This window comes from Mytilus trossulus, chromosome 10 (assembly GCF_036588685.1).
Source record: "Mytilus trossulus isolate FHL-02 chromosome 10, PNRI_Mtr1.1.1.hap1, whole genome shotgun sequence".
Taxonomy (NCBI): Eukaryota; Metazoa; Mollusca; class Bivalvia; order Mytilida; family Mytilidae; genus Mytilus; species Mytilus trossulus.
Window position 1 is genome coordinate 76,994,770 of NC_086382.1, and position 17,977 is coordinate 77,012,746.

The following is a 17,977-nucleotide window of genomic DNA, read 5'->3' on the forward strand; positions in this document are numbered from 1 at the left end:
TCCTTCAGAATGCAATGAAAAAAAAAACAGTTATGGTGAAGATACTTGTTTTGCATGCTAGGTATTAACAAATTAAAATTGTTTCACACCTATGTTTGATATGATTATAGCTCTTCATCCTTTATATAAGCTTTGGATTTCAAATATTTTGGCCACGAGCATCACTGAAGAGACATGTTTTGTCGAAATGCGCATCTGGTGTAACAAAATTGGTACCGTTGATTTTATTTGAAGCAATATAAGTTATGTCTATATCTGTATTCATTACGTAAGATTGAACCTGTGTTTTGAATGGTCCCCTGCTAAAACATTTCGAGAATAAACCAATTTTATTTTAATCAATTTTCTAAATTTATATACTTAGTTCAAGAGGGGAAAATTTATTTCATTAGTATAAATATTCTGCATAGTGCTGACTGTCAAAATCATAAAAATAAGCATCGAATCAAACTCATGGAGAAGACTGAAATATAACGGTTAAAATTTACATTGAACCGCGAATCAAAACTTGTGAAGAGAATATTGAATCAAAACTCATTTCGAAGACAGATAATGATGGTTTGATTAATAGTGAATCGCGTACCAAAAACAACGAAAAGACAACAAACATGAGGACCACTAGTTAAAAGCTGCAATGAAAATGTTTTTTCGCTAAATACAGTAATTTTATCATTACTTATGGAGGCATGTCTTTGTAATACGTTCTTTTTGTTTTTACCAATATGCTGTTGGTTATGAAATAATGAACTTTGATTTGATCCCACCAATGATGTATATAACTGTATTAGTATTATATTCGTGTCTATAGTTACATCTTTATGCATGTATGTTTTTGTCACTTTTGTATCTTTTTGCTAATCAAAAGTATCTGATCAATGAATCATTTTCACATTTTACTTTACTGGACTCGAGGTCTCTTTTGTTTTTGTCTAATGAGAAATTATTTTCTTCAAGGTGCCGTTCGTATTATTTTTTGTTTAGCTTGCTTTTTTTTTTAATTTCTGCCACATCAATTTTTTCATGACGGTCTAGTATTGGCAACAAAACCTCGATCAGATGCCTGGTTGCCAGAGAGTTAACGTCATGTTGAGGGTTTTTATTTATTGACGCAAAAGCCAGAACAATGTATCACATAATATATGCCCTTACTGTATGTTACAAACATACATCATTATAATCTGAAATTAGATTTGTCTGCACGAATGTATTTTTTTTTTACATTTGCTTATAAACAACTTAACCACACTGTAACCAAATACACTTTTTCAGTAAGTAATATGTAACCAAATACATTTTTTAAGTAAGTAATCATATTAAGGAAAATTACATTATTGTGGAGCAACTTTTATTTGTGGGTATCAGTTTTCCTGGTTACGGCAAAAAAACAGTTACCTGTTCATTGGTTTCTAAATTTTCGAAAAGAACCATTATAAAGTGACTAATTTCAACTACGAATATTCGTGATGTTATATCTTATGTTTTATAATGAAGTGTGGGACACTGTAAGATCAGGTGTTAAAAAGAATAAGAAGTAAAATCACAAAAATACTGAACTCCGAGGAAAATTTCACTCACTTGTTCTTTTTTCATTTCTAACAGCTTTTGCAAATTAGCAGATTTATCTATGTTTACAAAATAAGGGCAAATGATACCAGAGGGACATTTAAACTCACAGATTGAAAATGAACTTACAACTACACGCACTGCGTTATATTATACGAAAATATGTATTTATTAACATAATGGATTTATAGTGGATATATGACACAAGTTAAAAATATGTCAACATAAGATAGATACTGTATCAGAAAACGCTAAGTATAACTCATCTAAATCATGTGATAAATCAGCAAAGAAGAAAAAAGAAAAATAACATAGAATCATCTAACAAAAACCTGATAATATATCAAATACAATATAATAAAGAGACAATTTTCATGTGTACAATTTCTAAATTTATGACGTCACTGGTACCTTTAAACTTTCTTTTTAGAGAATGTATCAAACGTTTTTGGTATCTCACTTGATCGATAGAGGGTTTTCTTTGTAAATTGTTTGAATGTATTTCAAATTTCCTCGATATTTTTATGGAATATCGAATAAACGATCTAATTATATTGAATGTCTTAATATTAGTGTTTATAAATTAGTATAAAAACCATGGAAAAAAAATGTTTTTTCTGAATTCATTTCATAACCGATATAATTTCATCCAGAACTCGTGACATATTCAATGTCTGACCTTTGATAACCTGGTCATCTAATTTCCAATCGCTGTTCCTTGTGTCGTAGTAGGTATCAAGAACATTCATCGACCAAGGGATCGGTTTGATTACTTGGACAAAATATTTTCCAAAATTAATGATTTCCGATTGGTTCAAGTCCCCGAATTCATTAGCTTGTGGCATCCAAGCACCAAGATAAGTGGTCAAATTGTAAAATGATGTAAAATAGTTTGCATATCCGATGGCAAGCATGACATTACTTTTTCCAAAATCGTCGCCAGTCCCAGACCAATATTTTTGACCTGGATTTCCGTCGTTCGTTAGTTTTTTATTTGGTCCGGATGCATAGATATGCCACTCTGCCATCATATAAGGATCGTTTTTATAAATATTTTGGTCGATTTCTTCTAATCCTTTAGCAGTTTTCTTTGGAGAACCTAGAATCAGCATCCGTTTATCATTCTTTCCGCCGGATTTTCTTATCTTTTTTACGACAGCAGATGTCCAGTCGTTGTATTTTGCTGTGTTTTCTCTGAGACTTTGTGCGCACTCATTTTCACATGAGTCGACTCCTAGTTCTGTAAATAGGTTGAATGAAAGTCTGTAGTCCTTATCTTTCAGCTTTTCAGCAACTCGTCTCCACCACTTCAAATAATTGGTTCGATGTGATTCAGTAGCGAAAGCTTCGGCCTCGTGATGGATCCAAGAAATTATTGGAGCAATGTTCGTAGCAAGACAATCGTTCACGACAGTCTCTAAATTATCCAAAAAGATAGCCATGTTTAAATTGTCAAGATCTGCTCTACATCTTAATCGTACATTTCTAAAACCTCGTTCATAAATATCAGCTAAGTTTTTCTTGTTGTATTTCTTGAAATTGAGGGTTTTGAAATAATTCGTGGAAAATCCTTGAGCTATCTTCTTCTGGTATTTAGTTGGTGTATATGGATTATGTCTGGCTAAAGAATCTTTCAAACAGAATGCACATATGATAACTAATACCACAATTGTCATCATTTTAGGATGTATCTGGAACATTATAACGTATTCTTTAGGTGCTGAAAAACAAACAAACGCATAAGTATTTGAGCTTTTGACATTTTATGACTTTTGATAAGGATTTTATCTAGAAATTGACAAAAGGGTCGGTTGAAATCAAAACTTTACGACAAAATGTTAATTTCAGCTTCTGAATTCTGACCTTTTCCAAAGTTCCAAATGGTGAAGTTGAAATTATCACTTCGTAAATCTTGCAGACGCCATCACGAGTGGGTTGACCGTTATGGATTATGTGTTTCACATGTGATATTGGATATATTTCTTATGTCCTAACTGCAAAAAAGTTAAATGACAAAATACTGAACTCCGAGGAAAATTCAATTAGAAAGTCCGTAAACACATGGCTAAATCGCGTTCGTATTTCACGAATATGACTTACTGAATTAAGAGTATGAATCGGCTTTGTAATAGAATAAGCAATACACGACGGATTTCACATGTGATATCATCCCATGTTTTTGTTGGGGTTAGCATTATTGGTTGAAGCATTTTAACCTTTTGTGTCTGTTTAGTTTGTTCGCACATCATTGTCAATATTATGGAATTTGATGCGACTGTCATCCAAGTGAGAGGTTTAGCTAGCTATACAACCGAGTTCAATCCACCATTTTCTAAATCAGAAAATGCATGTACCAAGTCAGGAATATCAGAGATGTTATCCATTCGTTTGATGTGTTTGAACTTTTGATTTTGGCTTTTTTGTCTTGAATTTTCCTTTGTGTTTCGATTTAGGAGTTTTGTGATTTTAATTTTTTCTTGTCATTTTGAATGTTTCAATATTCATAAAAGAAAACCTTGTAAAATATATAATATAAAACATTTACCTCTTTTTCACAATATGAACTTGCTTCCCGCTCCAATAAAGACCCACTGTCGACGTTGATCACCACTGGAATGACAAGGGCGCTGCAGAACACAGGACTTTATAAATATGTTCAACTTATAAAAGAACACGTCACAAAAGTCTCTTACATAAAGAGAAACTGTTTTGTGTTTAAATGCATCAAGCAAGAAAAAATTAAATTGTAATTTAAAAGGTTTCAGTTTCAGATGAGAAACCACTAATTGGCAATTAAAATATTGGTAATGAAATAAAAAATAGTTAAATCTGTATTTGTCAAGCCAAACAAAAATGTCTGAGAAAGTCATTTAGAATTTAATCAATGCGATGAAAAAAGAAAATATATAGATATCCTTTGATATCGGTTGAAATCACTTGAATAAAACAGTATGTTCTCAAGGTTAACAAATGACTTCATAAAATGGGATAATTGTTTACCTATATCATATTTACTAAATCTTTTTTTATTTTATTTCTAAACACTTTTTATATTTTGTTTACCAAATGTGCTTGTTACATTTTTTACTTCATGAACCAAGCTTTTCTTGATGTATAGTTTTACTTCATGAAACCAAGCTTTTTTATGTATCCTTTCAATATTCCACTGATAAGTTGACAGCTGCTGATATTAATTTATAAACAAAATGTATGTTAACATTTTTTGAAATACAATTATACAAAAGTTTTATGCCTTATGTTGTTATCAATGGAGTATACTACTTTTTAGTGACTTGAGGATTTATCTGAATTATTCTGTTTTATGTGTTCTTGAACAAGAATTAAATAAAAAAATTCATTTGTCGACTTTTTTTTTAAACTGAGAGGAAGTAAAAAGTTCTTAAAGTTATCTTTAATACGCCAGACGCGCGTAAGTAATTAGGAAAAAAATCATTTCCCCCAAAATTATTTTGTTTAAAAACTCATTGCCTTAACTTTATAATTTGAATTCTGTATCAAGACTCTTCTAGAAATATCTTAAAACTTTAATCTCCAAGTTTCATTTTAATTATTAATTCGTGTCAAAAATTTATCTATGTTTTTATTTTATTTTGATTATATGCATATTGATTTATGAGCTCTTGTAGAAGATCTAGCTGTTTAAATAAATGTTTACTTCGCACGAAAACTCTCAGAGAACATTGAAATCTACGTTTACTTGGTATAAAACTCACGGAGAAGATTCAAATCTAAGTTTAATTGTAATATATGAATGAAACTCATCAGAAGGTCTTTCCCACATCAATATCAACAAAATAAAAAAAATATAACTTTTTTTTGGTGCATTAGAAAGTAGTGTTTTTGGTGACAATTCCTTCAAGAAATGTGGAAGTGTCTTAAGAAAACTGATACTGCCTCTACCTTTGACTGATTAATTTGATTGTTTGAAAATAACATAAATTTATTTATCATAACATTTCAGTTTGACGAATATTATTTAGATTTTTCTGTTTGGCCTTGCAAGTTTTGCCCCTCTAGTACATATTTTTAGGTAACATTTAGAAAGTTTAGTGTTGAAAAGTAAGGATAGAAGAAGCGGATCCAGCCATTTTTCAAATGGGGTTCCACCTATATGTCCCCATTCAAATGCATGATTGATCGTGAAAAATTGCGGGCTTTAACTGCCAGAACCCCCATCCCCCTTCGGTGGATAGCTTGAATAGGTATTTAGTTCTGATTCTGGCATTCCAAAATAAGGCCGACTTTTTTTAATTTGAAACACTGACTCACGAATTGGGTTAATGTACCTGGCGAGGTGCCCTATTGGCTAGGGGATTGGGCCGCTTAAGCCACACCATCCACCACCTCGAAGCTCTGGGATAAAATGGTGCAAACCTGAATGCTGGCATCTCCTGGCACTAAATTTGAAAGCTGGAAAATATTATTTCTTTAAATAAAATTCTAATTTATGCACAAAAAAAAAAGTCAAGAAAAGTAGAAAATAATATATATATGTAGGACTCAAATCTATGGCGGGTTCCAAATCTATGGCAGATTCCTAATCTATGGTTAATGTGAAGTTACAAACGCCAAACAACTCAAATCTATGGTAGATTTTTGTTTTCCCCAAATCTATGGCAGATTTTTGAATTGCGTCACAACTGAATAACGCCATATTACATCATCCCATAGATTTGAACACCATTCCAGATATATTTTTTCCCTCGACAAAAATTTGCGGATAGTCCCAAGGAAGATGTGACCTTTTTCTAGTATCCGGAAGGAGGACGAAATGTACTGTACCGGCCAAAGCCCGCGATAAACAACGACACCGCCTTTTTTTTTATCGATTTTTATTTTAGAGAAAGGAGTTATAGAAAACATTTTACTGTCTACAGCTCGCAAAGTTTATAAAGTGAAAGATAAAAAACCGGATATCAATTTGATTTGAATCGTCATTAAATAAAAAAAGATGCATTAACGAAGAAATAAATATTACTTAAAAATTGAAACTGTTCATTTTTGTTTTATAAAAAAAGTTTGTTAAGGGACTTGCTAGACTAGTTGGTTTAATTAATGGATTAAACAGGTACCATGCAAAGATTAGAAAATGTTTATTGTTTACGGGGCACATCATTTCAATCTTGAAGTCTTTATTAAGGTATATGAATTTATCATTTACGTTTTATTTTTACCATCACGATTTGGTTGACCATTATGGAATGTTTATTTCACAATTGTTTATAGACAACTCTCCATTCAAGTCAAAATTTATAAAAGTAACTCAATACAGGTCAAGGTACGGCCTTCAACACGGAACCTTGGCTCACAATAAACATCCAGATATAAAGGGCCCCAAAAATAACTAGTGTAAAACCATTCAAACGGGAAAACTAACGGTCTAATCTATATAAGAACGAGATCGTATAGGTACTGCATTTGTTTCCATTTGCACAACATTTGCAATAGATTTGGAAACCGTGAACATAAATCCGTAATAGATTAGGAAATTACAAAACTTGCTTATGTTAGGATTGAAAAAGATCTGCCATAGATTTGGGATGGCATGACGTCACATTTGCCATAGATTATGAATCTGCGATAGATTTGGAACCCACCATAGATTTGAGTCCTACATATATATGAGCTAAATGAAGAAAACAGCATTCTTAGATATGGAACTGAAAATATTGATATCAATAACTGCTTTTATTTCTAAACAATTCGATCATGATTGCGATGATATGAATGTCTCTTGATTTGGTACAAGCATTTCCTCATGTAGAAAACGATAAATTAAACCTGGTTATAAAGCTAGCTAAGTCTCTCACTTGTATGAGTCACACAGAATTCCATTACATTATCAACATTTTTTTTATGCAAACAGACATGATAGGTCAAAATATATAAGGAGGTAGGGCCAATTTTTCCTGATTTTTCAAAAAGTGCTGACAGAATACAATTAACTAAGAAATAAAACAGCTTTTTAGATCGATATATCGAAACCATAGTTAATTTAACCTTAAAAAGGTTCAAAGTCCAATTAGCGGAAATTATGGTATTTATAGTTAGGGAAAAACAGGAACCCCCAACAGAAGGACATTTCAAGTTACGGGTTTTTGTGACTGTTGTAATGTATACTACCTTTTCCCTAAAAAGGAACTTGGTTTAGTGTGTCCTTAATTCATAAAAAAACAACTTTTTAATGAAAAAGTGTTATATCGCTAAATTGTATCAATAATGCTCCTTAACAAGAAAATCATGGTCACGCATTGCCGTGGCTCCATCAGTAGAGCATAGAACTACAAACGGAAGATTGTTTTGAAGATATTATTCAAATCCCGCTTAGACATTTTTCTTTTTTTGTTAGTTAAATCTTAATGTTTCTATCATATTTTTTCGGATTTTTTTTTAACATGGTATTATATGTAACAAATGCAGGCAACAGCAATATTGTCGCCAATTCAGTACCTGTGTAAATACTAGTACTGTTTTTTTTACCACCGTCTATGCCCTGGTCCTAAGTCATCAGAAAATAAAACAAAACCACACATCGTGATTGTAGGTAAAACATCAAGAAGCTGTTGTAGCTAGATCAAAACGAAGGGCTGATGTGTTAAAATGCCAGAAAAGCTCATTTAGCATGTGTTAGTATCACAAGGTGTTCTATGACCAACTGATGCAAGATGTTGTCCGGTTAAATATAGACAATCTTAACTTATAGACGATAAAACCTTAAAGACAAGGACAAATACAGATATACAAATATTCAGAATGAGAATAACAGCATACCATTTGAATTTGTTCGATATTATTTGACTTCTTAACAAATTACGTGGTATGGTACTTTATGCGCATAATGGGTGTTAACAGTTTAACAAAACCAATATAAACAAATCAATATTCTTTGCCTTGGTATTTGTAGGAATACCTGTTTAAGGTGATGTGACGTTTTTTCGTGTACTATAATAAGCATCTATCGGGCTATTTAAAACATATTTAACCTATTTTATCGAATGAAAATAATTTAGGGGAAATAGCTTTTGCTCTTTGGTGTTCACTGTATCACAGTTAACATTACTGTAAATTCTTAATCACTACAAAACAAAACAATACTATTTTAACCGAGAAACACAAAATGGCATATAAACGCTTAAAAGATAGTGAGTACAAAATGAAAATAACCTTATGCACGATCTGTTCGTATCCTGTTTTCACAGAATCTAAGATACTTCAATACCAATCGTTTAATTAACTCAAATACTTAACTACAATATTTACACAAATAACTTTGTATCTAAAAGTAGTCTGAAAACTATAACCTAAATCCTTAATCCTTTAATGACACCTGTGCGAGAGACTGCGGCCATTCACGAGGGAAATAACAGTTTAAGAACAACCGTGTGGTTTCTAAAAATCGCAAAACACTTCGTTTCCGAACAACTGAAGTCACTAGACTATTACAAGCCACCTGTTGGAGGGACTGCGACCATTCTCAAGGGAAATAACAGTTTCGGAAAAAACTAACCCGGTAGCTGCATGCAATAATCGTTTAGACTTTAAACCGTTTGCTGAAAACCTCAAGCTTTCAACTCAAAATAGGTTTACAAACGTCTAAATCTAATTTCTAAATGCGCTGGTAAATGATTTCCGATGCTTAACTATCAGCAGTTTAACTACAAAAGGGCGAACTTGCAAATGAGTCGACTGGCTAATAAAGCCCTTGCACGGTCGACAAAGCCCACAATAAATCGGTGTCTATATAACAACTCGTCTAAACATCAACCCAACAATGTAAGACCTGTAAATTTGCTTTCGCAGATTTTTTGTTTTTCCCTCGACGGGATTCGAACCCATGCTACTGCGATATCGTGACACCGAATCGCCTGCACTGTAGCCATCCCGCTAGACCACACGACCACCTTGGCTTCATAAAAATTAAGCTTTCGCTGGCCATGTGTTACCTTTGCACGTCAGTTTTAATCTAGCGGCGTACTACAGTACATGATATTTAAGGCATTGAGACGTTATTAGTACCAGTCATACTCAATTAAATGCCCAGCGAAATACGCAAAAACTTAACACGTGAGCACGGTTCAACAGATTGGTATCTTGGTGATCTTAGGAGATCTATTTTTAAGGAACTTGCAATTTTAGAGTCTGGTAGAAGTACAAAAACATTTGAAAGTTATAGTACTACAGCTATACAAACACAAAATCTCGAGAAAACTGGCCAAAAACTAATTCACCACTAAAATCTATCAAATTAGCTGCGCATGCTGGAAGAAACCCCACTTTTCGTCAGAATGTACGAAATATACAAACCAGAAAGACCGCATGAAAATTGTTAAAGATGATAGATTGTGCTTTAATTGTTTACAGTGATCGCTACTTGAGAAATCGCTCAAAATACAGGAAAGGCGCTTAAATTGGAAATACCCCGTATTTATCTCCAAGGAGAGGATGATATTTCGAACTCAAACCTACATATATTTACTGATGCAAGTGCTAAAGCTTACGGAGCATGCGCATATATTGCGACAGAAAGACAAAGTTCTCTTGTTATCTCTGATGAGTTTATTTGTTGAGTTTGGAGTATTTGTATTTCAGCAGACAGTCGGTATTCAAACGGGTACTAATTGTGTACCCATTTTTGCCGATTTGTTTTTGAACTCGGTATGTAATTTATGAGTTTAATTTGTAACAGGAGCAGGTTCCAGCACAAGGTGGGGTTCGGTTGGGATTAGTCCTGAACCGTGTAATGAAGAAACCGACCTGGTTCGTATATCTTAGATGCTTGTATAGGCAGTAAACTTCAATTATAACAAAGTACAAAATGGAATCAGCATATATGTAATATCAATCACGTCATACTTAAATTTTTAAGACTATTAATGAATACAATTACCTCGGGTAAAATACCTGACACCTTTACCCTGTTGTAATAGAAAATTAAAGTAAAAGTTCTGTATGAAGCAGAATTCATTCAGAACCTTCAAAAGACAAACGGAAAGGCATCTCGCGAAATTCTTTAATTTTATTATCCGATATCACTGAATACCCCATATTTCAGCCCATTCTTACATCTCGTATATCCCAGTGAACTTGAAATCAATAATACTGAATATACTTTAAGGCCTGCCTCATACCTTGATTTTTTTTCCTCAATATTGACACAGTTGGATTTTCTTTTCCCAGCCATAGATTACATAAGCCGTATTTGGCACAACTTGTTGGATTTCTGGATCCTCAATGCTCTTCAACTTTGTACTCGTTTGGCTTTATAAATATTTTGATATGAGCGTCACTGATGCGTCTTATTTAGACTTGCGTACTAAATTATAATCCTGGTACCTTTGATAACTATTTACACCACTGGGTCGATGCCACTGCTGGTGAACGTTTCGTCCCCGAGAATATCACCAGGCCAGTAGTCAACACTTCGGTGTTGACATGAATATCAATTATGTGGTTATTTTAATAAATTTTTGTTATAAAACGTTTTAATTTTTCGAAAAACTGAGGATTTTCTTATCCCAGGCATAGATTACCTTAGCCGAACTTGGCACAACTTTTTGGAATTTTGAACCCTCAATGCGATGGATATTTTATATTAATGATAGTTTCTATGGATGGAAGTCTTAGAAAAGAAAATTACTTGAGGCTTCTCAAATTGCTGTTAAATTTAAAGGCCTATAATTCAAGGTAATATAATATGAAAGAGAGCTTGTTAAAACCTGGGTTGATTTCTTAAGCTATGCATTGTAGCACTCTCATATTATGAATGATAGTCTGTTAAAACTTGAGATATTACAATTAATAGCTGAAGATATCATCCTAGGTTTTATCAGACTGTTTTCGTGATGCCTTCAATTTAAACCTTTTCCCTCTCCTTCTAAAACATGTGTTAAGTAAATACACGCATACATAGATACCAGGATTAAATTTTGTATGTACGCTAGACGCGTCTACAAAAGACACATCAGTGACGCTGGAATCTAAAAATTTTAAAAGGGAAAAAAAGATACAAGTAAAGAACATTGAGGACCAAAATTCCTAAAAGTTTTTGCAATATACCCTTTCGAATATCGAACTCATGTTTAATGTACTGCTGTAAGTTATCGAACTTGATCTCCTAACTAATCTACTATAAATCAACAGGTTTAGTTGTTTCATTACAAATATTTGGAGATTTTTAGTCAAGACTTCTTTCTTTTTTAAGTTATTTATGAAATCGCGAACAAGTACATACTGTGTAAGACTATATTGATAACAATAATATTATTTATCAACATATTATTGCATATTATTAGTTACATAGTGTGTTAGTTGGCATTAGATGCAACTATAAATCCTGGATCAGATGCAACTATAAAACCTGGATCAATCCACCATTTCAAACATTTGAAAATGCCTATACCACGTCAGGAATATGACAGTTGTTGTCCATTCGTTTGATGTGTTTTATCATTTGATTAGGGACTTTCCGTTTAGAATTAGCCTCGGTGTCAGTATTTTCGTTAATTTTCTCTTCTTTTTGAAGTATATATAAAAGTGTGCAGGTGCTCAACTGTAAGAGCCTACTTTTCTATACTTTTTTTGTTTTTGGGATGTAAAAGTACCCTGCCACGTCCACTTATATTTTTATCTATTTAACGAGTTAAGCCTATTTCAACTGATATTTATGGTTTATTTATATATTGTACTGTTATACCAATATCTAGGGTTGGGTGAGGGTTCGGGTCCAGCCACATTGTGTAGAGCCTGTTATTAAGTGGTTCTCGTATGTGTACGTGTTTTTCTCATTGGAATTGTTTTACATTGTCATTTCGGGGTCTTTTATAGCTGACTATGCGGTATACTGTATGTTGAAGGCCGTACGGTGACTTAAAGATAATTTCTTGTGTCTCGTATGGAGAGTTGTCTCATTTGCAATCATACCGCATCTTTTTTTTTAATATGTCAACAATAAAAAATTAATATCAACAACTTTTGATATAACAATACATTTAAAGTGGTCGTACCTCCACTTCTACGTGTATTGAAATATTAGGGCCTCGCATCCTCACTAACCTAATTTGGAATATATAGGGTGTCCACGAGGACGCTTTTAAACAAACATATTCCTAGAAATACATAGGAACTAAGATAATAAGGAAAACATGCAGTAATTGAAGGAACTTCAAAAACATTGTTGAATGCAATAAATAAAATGTTGACATGTATATATATCTGGATTCTTACATAGTTTTGATCGTAAAGTTAAATTAAAAAGGGAATATTATAATATGACGTCCTCATTACGCTTTGTAAACAAAGCCATGTTATTATATGCACAAACACTTAGTGCTTACATTCTCGTTATTTTCAGTTTTATCCCTATGAAGTATGTACTTTAGCTACTTATATAAACCTTCATTATATATTTTTATCAAATAACATTTATATTTACCCTGTTATTAGATTTATTAAATATGAAAATCCAACTTACATACTCCGCGGGGAGGAAACGTGAAAAGCCGAACCTTTTTAAGTTTTTTTCGTACGCTTTGACCTATACAAATACTGTGTTTGTCCTATTGGAATCGAAATAAGTCCTTCATGCCATGCTCCATGCTCATTTTAACATGGGTCTCGTTAAGGCACAGTGTAAAATATCGACAAGTATAATGCCTACTCATGTTAAAATGAGCATAGAGCAACGCTCAGTGTAAAATATCGACAAATATTGTGTATTAATTTCATTACATTTGGTTGAAGCAAACTGAAGTTAAACGAAAAACTAAAATCAGCATTTCATTAAAGTGCCATAACTGTAAATAGAAAAGAGACACAAATTAAATTTTAACTTTATCGTGTTTTGTGGTTATAAACATTCCGTACAAAAATACCGAATTAGACTATTTAACGGCTAATATAATTTTGTAATCGCATAAGCAACACGACAGGTGCCGGATCTGCTTATCCTTCCGGGGCACCCAACATCCCTCCTGGTTTTTGGTGGGGATCTTGTTGCTTTTTCTTTAGTTTTCTATTTGTGTCATGTGTTCTATTGTTTGTCTGTTTCAATTTAAGCCAGGCGTTGTCAGTTCATATTCGAATTATGAGTGCGACTGTGTCTCTGGTATCTTTCGTTCCTCTTTTATGGTAATCAGGATTGTGTTTACAAGCAAGTGTGAAACTCAGCAATTTGGCCACCTGTATAGAGAATCTAAAATGTATATTCAAAATTGATCCGTGTTTGAGTGATAAGCATTTTGTATTAGTCTCATGGCATTTGGCTGAGGCAAACAATAGTTAGAGTACAGCAACCAAGTATGGGACAGACCGACAAGGGTAAAACTTAATTTGAGGATAGCAAAACTGTGTGGAAAGTATCATTTATTCATCACTACTGGCTCCGCTTCATTTTATCACAGACTTGTATAAAGAGAAGTGGTGTTCTTTGATTTATATTAGTTTGATATTGATTTTGTGGTGTCTTTTTAACGTGGCTCTATACTTATGTATCCCGTCGTTGTGCGTATTTTTTTTCAACCAATCCTCATCGTCATTTTCTTGATGCAAGTCAAGATGATATAGTCATTTTCTTGATGTAAGCCAAGATGATATGAGGCAGACTAAACTGTAGCGGAAAACAATTTTAAGGGGGAAACCAACGTTCTAAACTATATATACAATGAGAAAAACTTAAGTAAATCAACAAACCTTCAACGAGAAATACTGAACATGAGATTCCTGACTAAGGACATGTGTATTTTTTTAAATCAGCATTTGTTTTATGATCACCTCTTCATAGCGTCTAGATAAATCGGTTACCATCTTACCTTCGCAGTCTAAGTAATTTGTGGAATTGTTTACTCACAGAGGAAGATGCTCTCAATCATTCCTTCGCAAATTTTACAGACGACACCACGAGTTGGTTTACCGTTATAGAATAGTTATCAAAAGTACAAAGACTCATCAGTCACGCTAGTATTAAAATAGTTATAAAGCCAAACAAGTACAAAGTTGAAGAGCATTGAGGGTCCAAAAACTCCAAAAAGTTGTGCCAAATACGGCTAAGGTAATCCATTCCTTGGACAAGAAAATCTTGTTTGTCTGCTTCAATTTTAGCCATGCCGTTGTCAGTTTCTTTTCTTTTCTCTTTAACTCACTTAAGGTGAAAGTGATAACACTGATATATGTAACAAAATCAAAGACAGCATAAGAAGTTAAACAGGGAAAATCTAGAGTTCCTGATCTCACAATTAACAAGTTTTTAAAGGTATGGTCAAACACTCTATTATACTTCTGACATTAATTTCTAGTAAGATACTAAATTCAGAAAAAATTCTGGAATATTTCTCCATTTACATCAATTTATAAATCTTGTGACCCATCTGATTGTGTGAACTACAGTGTTATAAGCATAACAAGCTCTCTTTGAAAGCTGGATACCTCGAACACCACAAAAAAAAAACTTGGTGATTTTCTTGAAACAAATGATTTCTTATGTTCAAATCAAGATGGTTCTGAAATAAAAAATACAGAACTGTAGATAAATACGGAGCACATCATACAGAATTGATTTAATAAAGAAAATTCGTCAGATCTGTATGGCATACACGTAAACAGATTAACACAGTTAATAAGAGGACAGACCAGAGGTCTTGGGACAGGTACAATGATACATTAACTACCCCAATAACCAAACATACCACCCACTTTGACACTATTTTACTGGCGTGGTATTGATATTTCAAATGAATGCAAAGGATTTATCACACTTGAATTATTTTCTTTGCTTTGAATTGCAAAGCAAGTCTCAAATTCACAAAGTCTCAAATTCACAAATTTAAAACCCTAAAGAGTGTTTGGGAATTCGGAATTTGGTAACAAATGGTTTACCTCCGAACGGCAGAAATCTTCAATGGGGTTTTCCGTTATGTCGTGCGTCAGGGACAAATACGGAGCCACCTCTGTTTAAATAGAAACTCAGAAATGAATGGACCTTTATTATTAATGTGACCTACCGAATTACTATTCACCGGATTTGTAATCACATAAGCAACATGACGGGTGCCACATGTGGAGCAGGATCTGCTTACCCTTCCGAGATCACCCATAGTTTTTGGTGGGGTTCGTGTTGTTTATTCTTTTAGTTTTCTATGTTGTGTCATGTGTACTATTGTTTTTCTGTTTGTCTTTTCCATTTTAAGCCATGGCGTTGTCAGTTTGTTTTAGATTTGATTTATGAGTTTGACTATTCCTTTGGTATCTTTCGTTCCTCTTTTATTGGACCCTTGCAATAACTGTAGGTGGCTTGTAGCAATGATAAGTTTCTTTCTCAATTCAACACTCTCATTTCCCCGTGCAAGTCGATATTTCCAGGATCGTTAAACGGGATGGCCTTACTTGATCAACATGTACCTTTTAGTTTAATCCATCATTATCTACTTTTGAAAATGCCTGTGCCTAGTCAGGAAAGTGACAGCTTTTTCCATTCGTTTGATGAGTATTTATATTTGATTTTACCATTGATTATTAAGGACTTTTCGATTTGAATTTTCCTCCGAGTAATTTTGTGATTTTACTTTTCAACTTTTAATATTTCCCGTCTTTAATTTTCATAAAATACAGTATAAGAATAAGAATATTTATTTCCAATTTAAGGGCCCTTTAAAGAGCTTTATGACATTACATTACATACAAGAAAGTAAGATTAAACATTAATTAGAGACATATAATGTATTGAAGAAAACAACATTGTTTAATTCTATAACACTTGCCTATTAAGGTTTATGTACCCTTCTGTAGCCATTTTTGTACGAACTTTTCAAACTTCAATTGATTTATTTGCCACAAAATCCTCTTTTTCTATCAAATGCAATGAAACATTAAAAAATAATGCTTTGCATCAAGTTTCCCCTTGGAACATGTACTAAATGGCCAATCTCTATAATTTATTATATCTTTAGTTTTGATACGATTGAGGTTTGAAAAATTCGTACAAAAATGGCTACAGAAGGGTACATAAACCTTAAACACAAATGTCAAAAATGCAAAAGTTTGATGAGACAGAGATCAATTCAGGACAAACCCATATCTACAACAGTTTAAGCCAAATGTCCCACCACATCAAAACCTTGCTACCTCAAGACCAAATTGTAAAGTTGGACAACCCATCTTTTATACCGCTCCAAATACATCAGACAATCATTTTTTGTCCAGAAAAGGACAAAATTACCGAATCACCTAAATGACACAATGAACAGTACACAAAAGAACAGTCAGATTGTAGATAGTGTAAATAGTGTAGATATATGTCATAAAACTGTCAGAATTTTAACTTTTAATTGTAAGAATATTTCAAAATGTGGACCATTTTTACTGAAGCTACGAAGAAGTTTGATATATTTCTGATACAAGAGCATTGGTTATTCAACTGCCAATTAAACTTGTTAAATGAATTAAATGAAAACCTGATCGGTATAGGTAAATCAGTGGATGACAGAGATCCACTGCCTCCTTCACATATGCCGAGAGGATACGGAGGGGTTGCAATACTATGGAAGACAGAACTAATAGTTATCAAAAGTACCAGGATTATAATTTTATACGCCAGACGCGCGTTTCGTCTACATAAGACTCATCAGTGACGCTCATATCAAAATAGTTAAAAAGCCAAATAAATACAAAGTTGAAGAGCATTGAGGACCTAAAATTCCAAAAAGTTGTGCCAAATACGGCTAAGGTAATCTACTCCTGGGGTAAGAAAATCCTTAGTTTTTCGAAAAAATTCAAAGTTTTGTTAACAGAAAATTGATAAAAATGACAATATAATTGATATTCATGCCAACACCGAAGTGCTGACTACTGGGCTGGTGATACCCTCGGGGACGAAACGTCCACCAGCAGTGGCATCGACCCAGTGGTGTAAATAGTTATCAAAAGTACCAGGATTATAATTTTATACGCCAGACGTGCGTTTCGTCTACATAAGACTCATCAGTGACGCTCATATCAAAATAGTTAAAAAGCCAAATAAATACAAAGTTGAAGAGCATTGAGGACCTAAAATTCCAAAAAGTTGTGCCAAATACGGCTAAGGTAATCTACTCCTGGGGTAAGAAAATCCTTAGTTTTTCGAAAAAATTCAAAGTTTTGTTAACAGAAAATTGATAGGTTTTCATTTAATTCATTTAACAAGTTTAATTGGCAGTTGAATAACCAATGCTCTTGTATCAGACATATATCAAACTTCTTCGTAGCTTCAGTAAAAAATGGTCCACATGTTGATATATTCTTACAATTAAAAGTTAAAATGCTAAATCATCTTATCACCCCATTACCTTTAGGAAATGAAAGAATTCAATGCATTGAAATGAAAGGAAGTACTAACAAATTACTACTTGTATCTTTATATATGCCG

The 17,977-nt window shown here is 33.1% G+C and overlaps 1 protein-coding gene across 1 annotated transcript; it reads right to left on the reverse strand.

The window, feature by feature from the left end:
- Positions 1-2,186: 2,186 nt before the first annotated feature.
- On the reverse strand, positions 2,187-4,262 carry LOC134688194 (cellulase/esterase CelE-like). Its single transcript, XM_063548665.1, has 2 exons — positions 4,109-4,262; positions 2,187-3,283 (listed from the first exon to the last, which is right to left on the reverse strand). Exon 2 carries the CDS (start codon positions 3,261-3,263, stop codon positions 2,187-2,189), a length of 1,077 nt encoding a protein of 358 aa, XP_063404735.1. The 5' UTR covers positions 3,264-3,283; positions 4,109-4,262.
- Between the last annotated feature and the right edge of the window lie 13,715 nt (positions 4,263-17,977).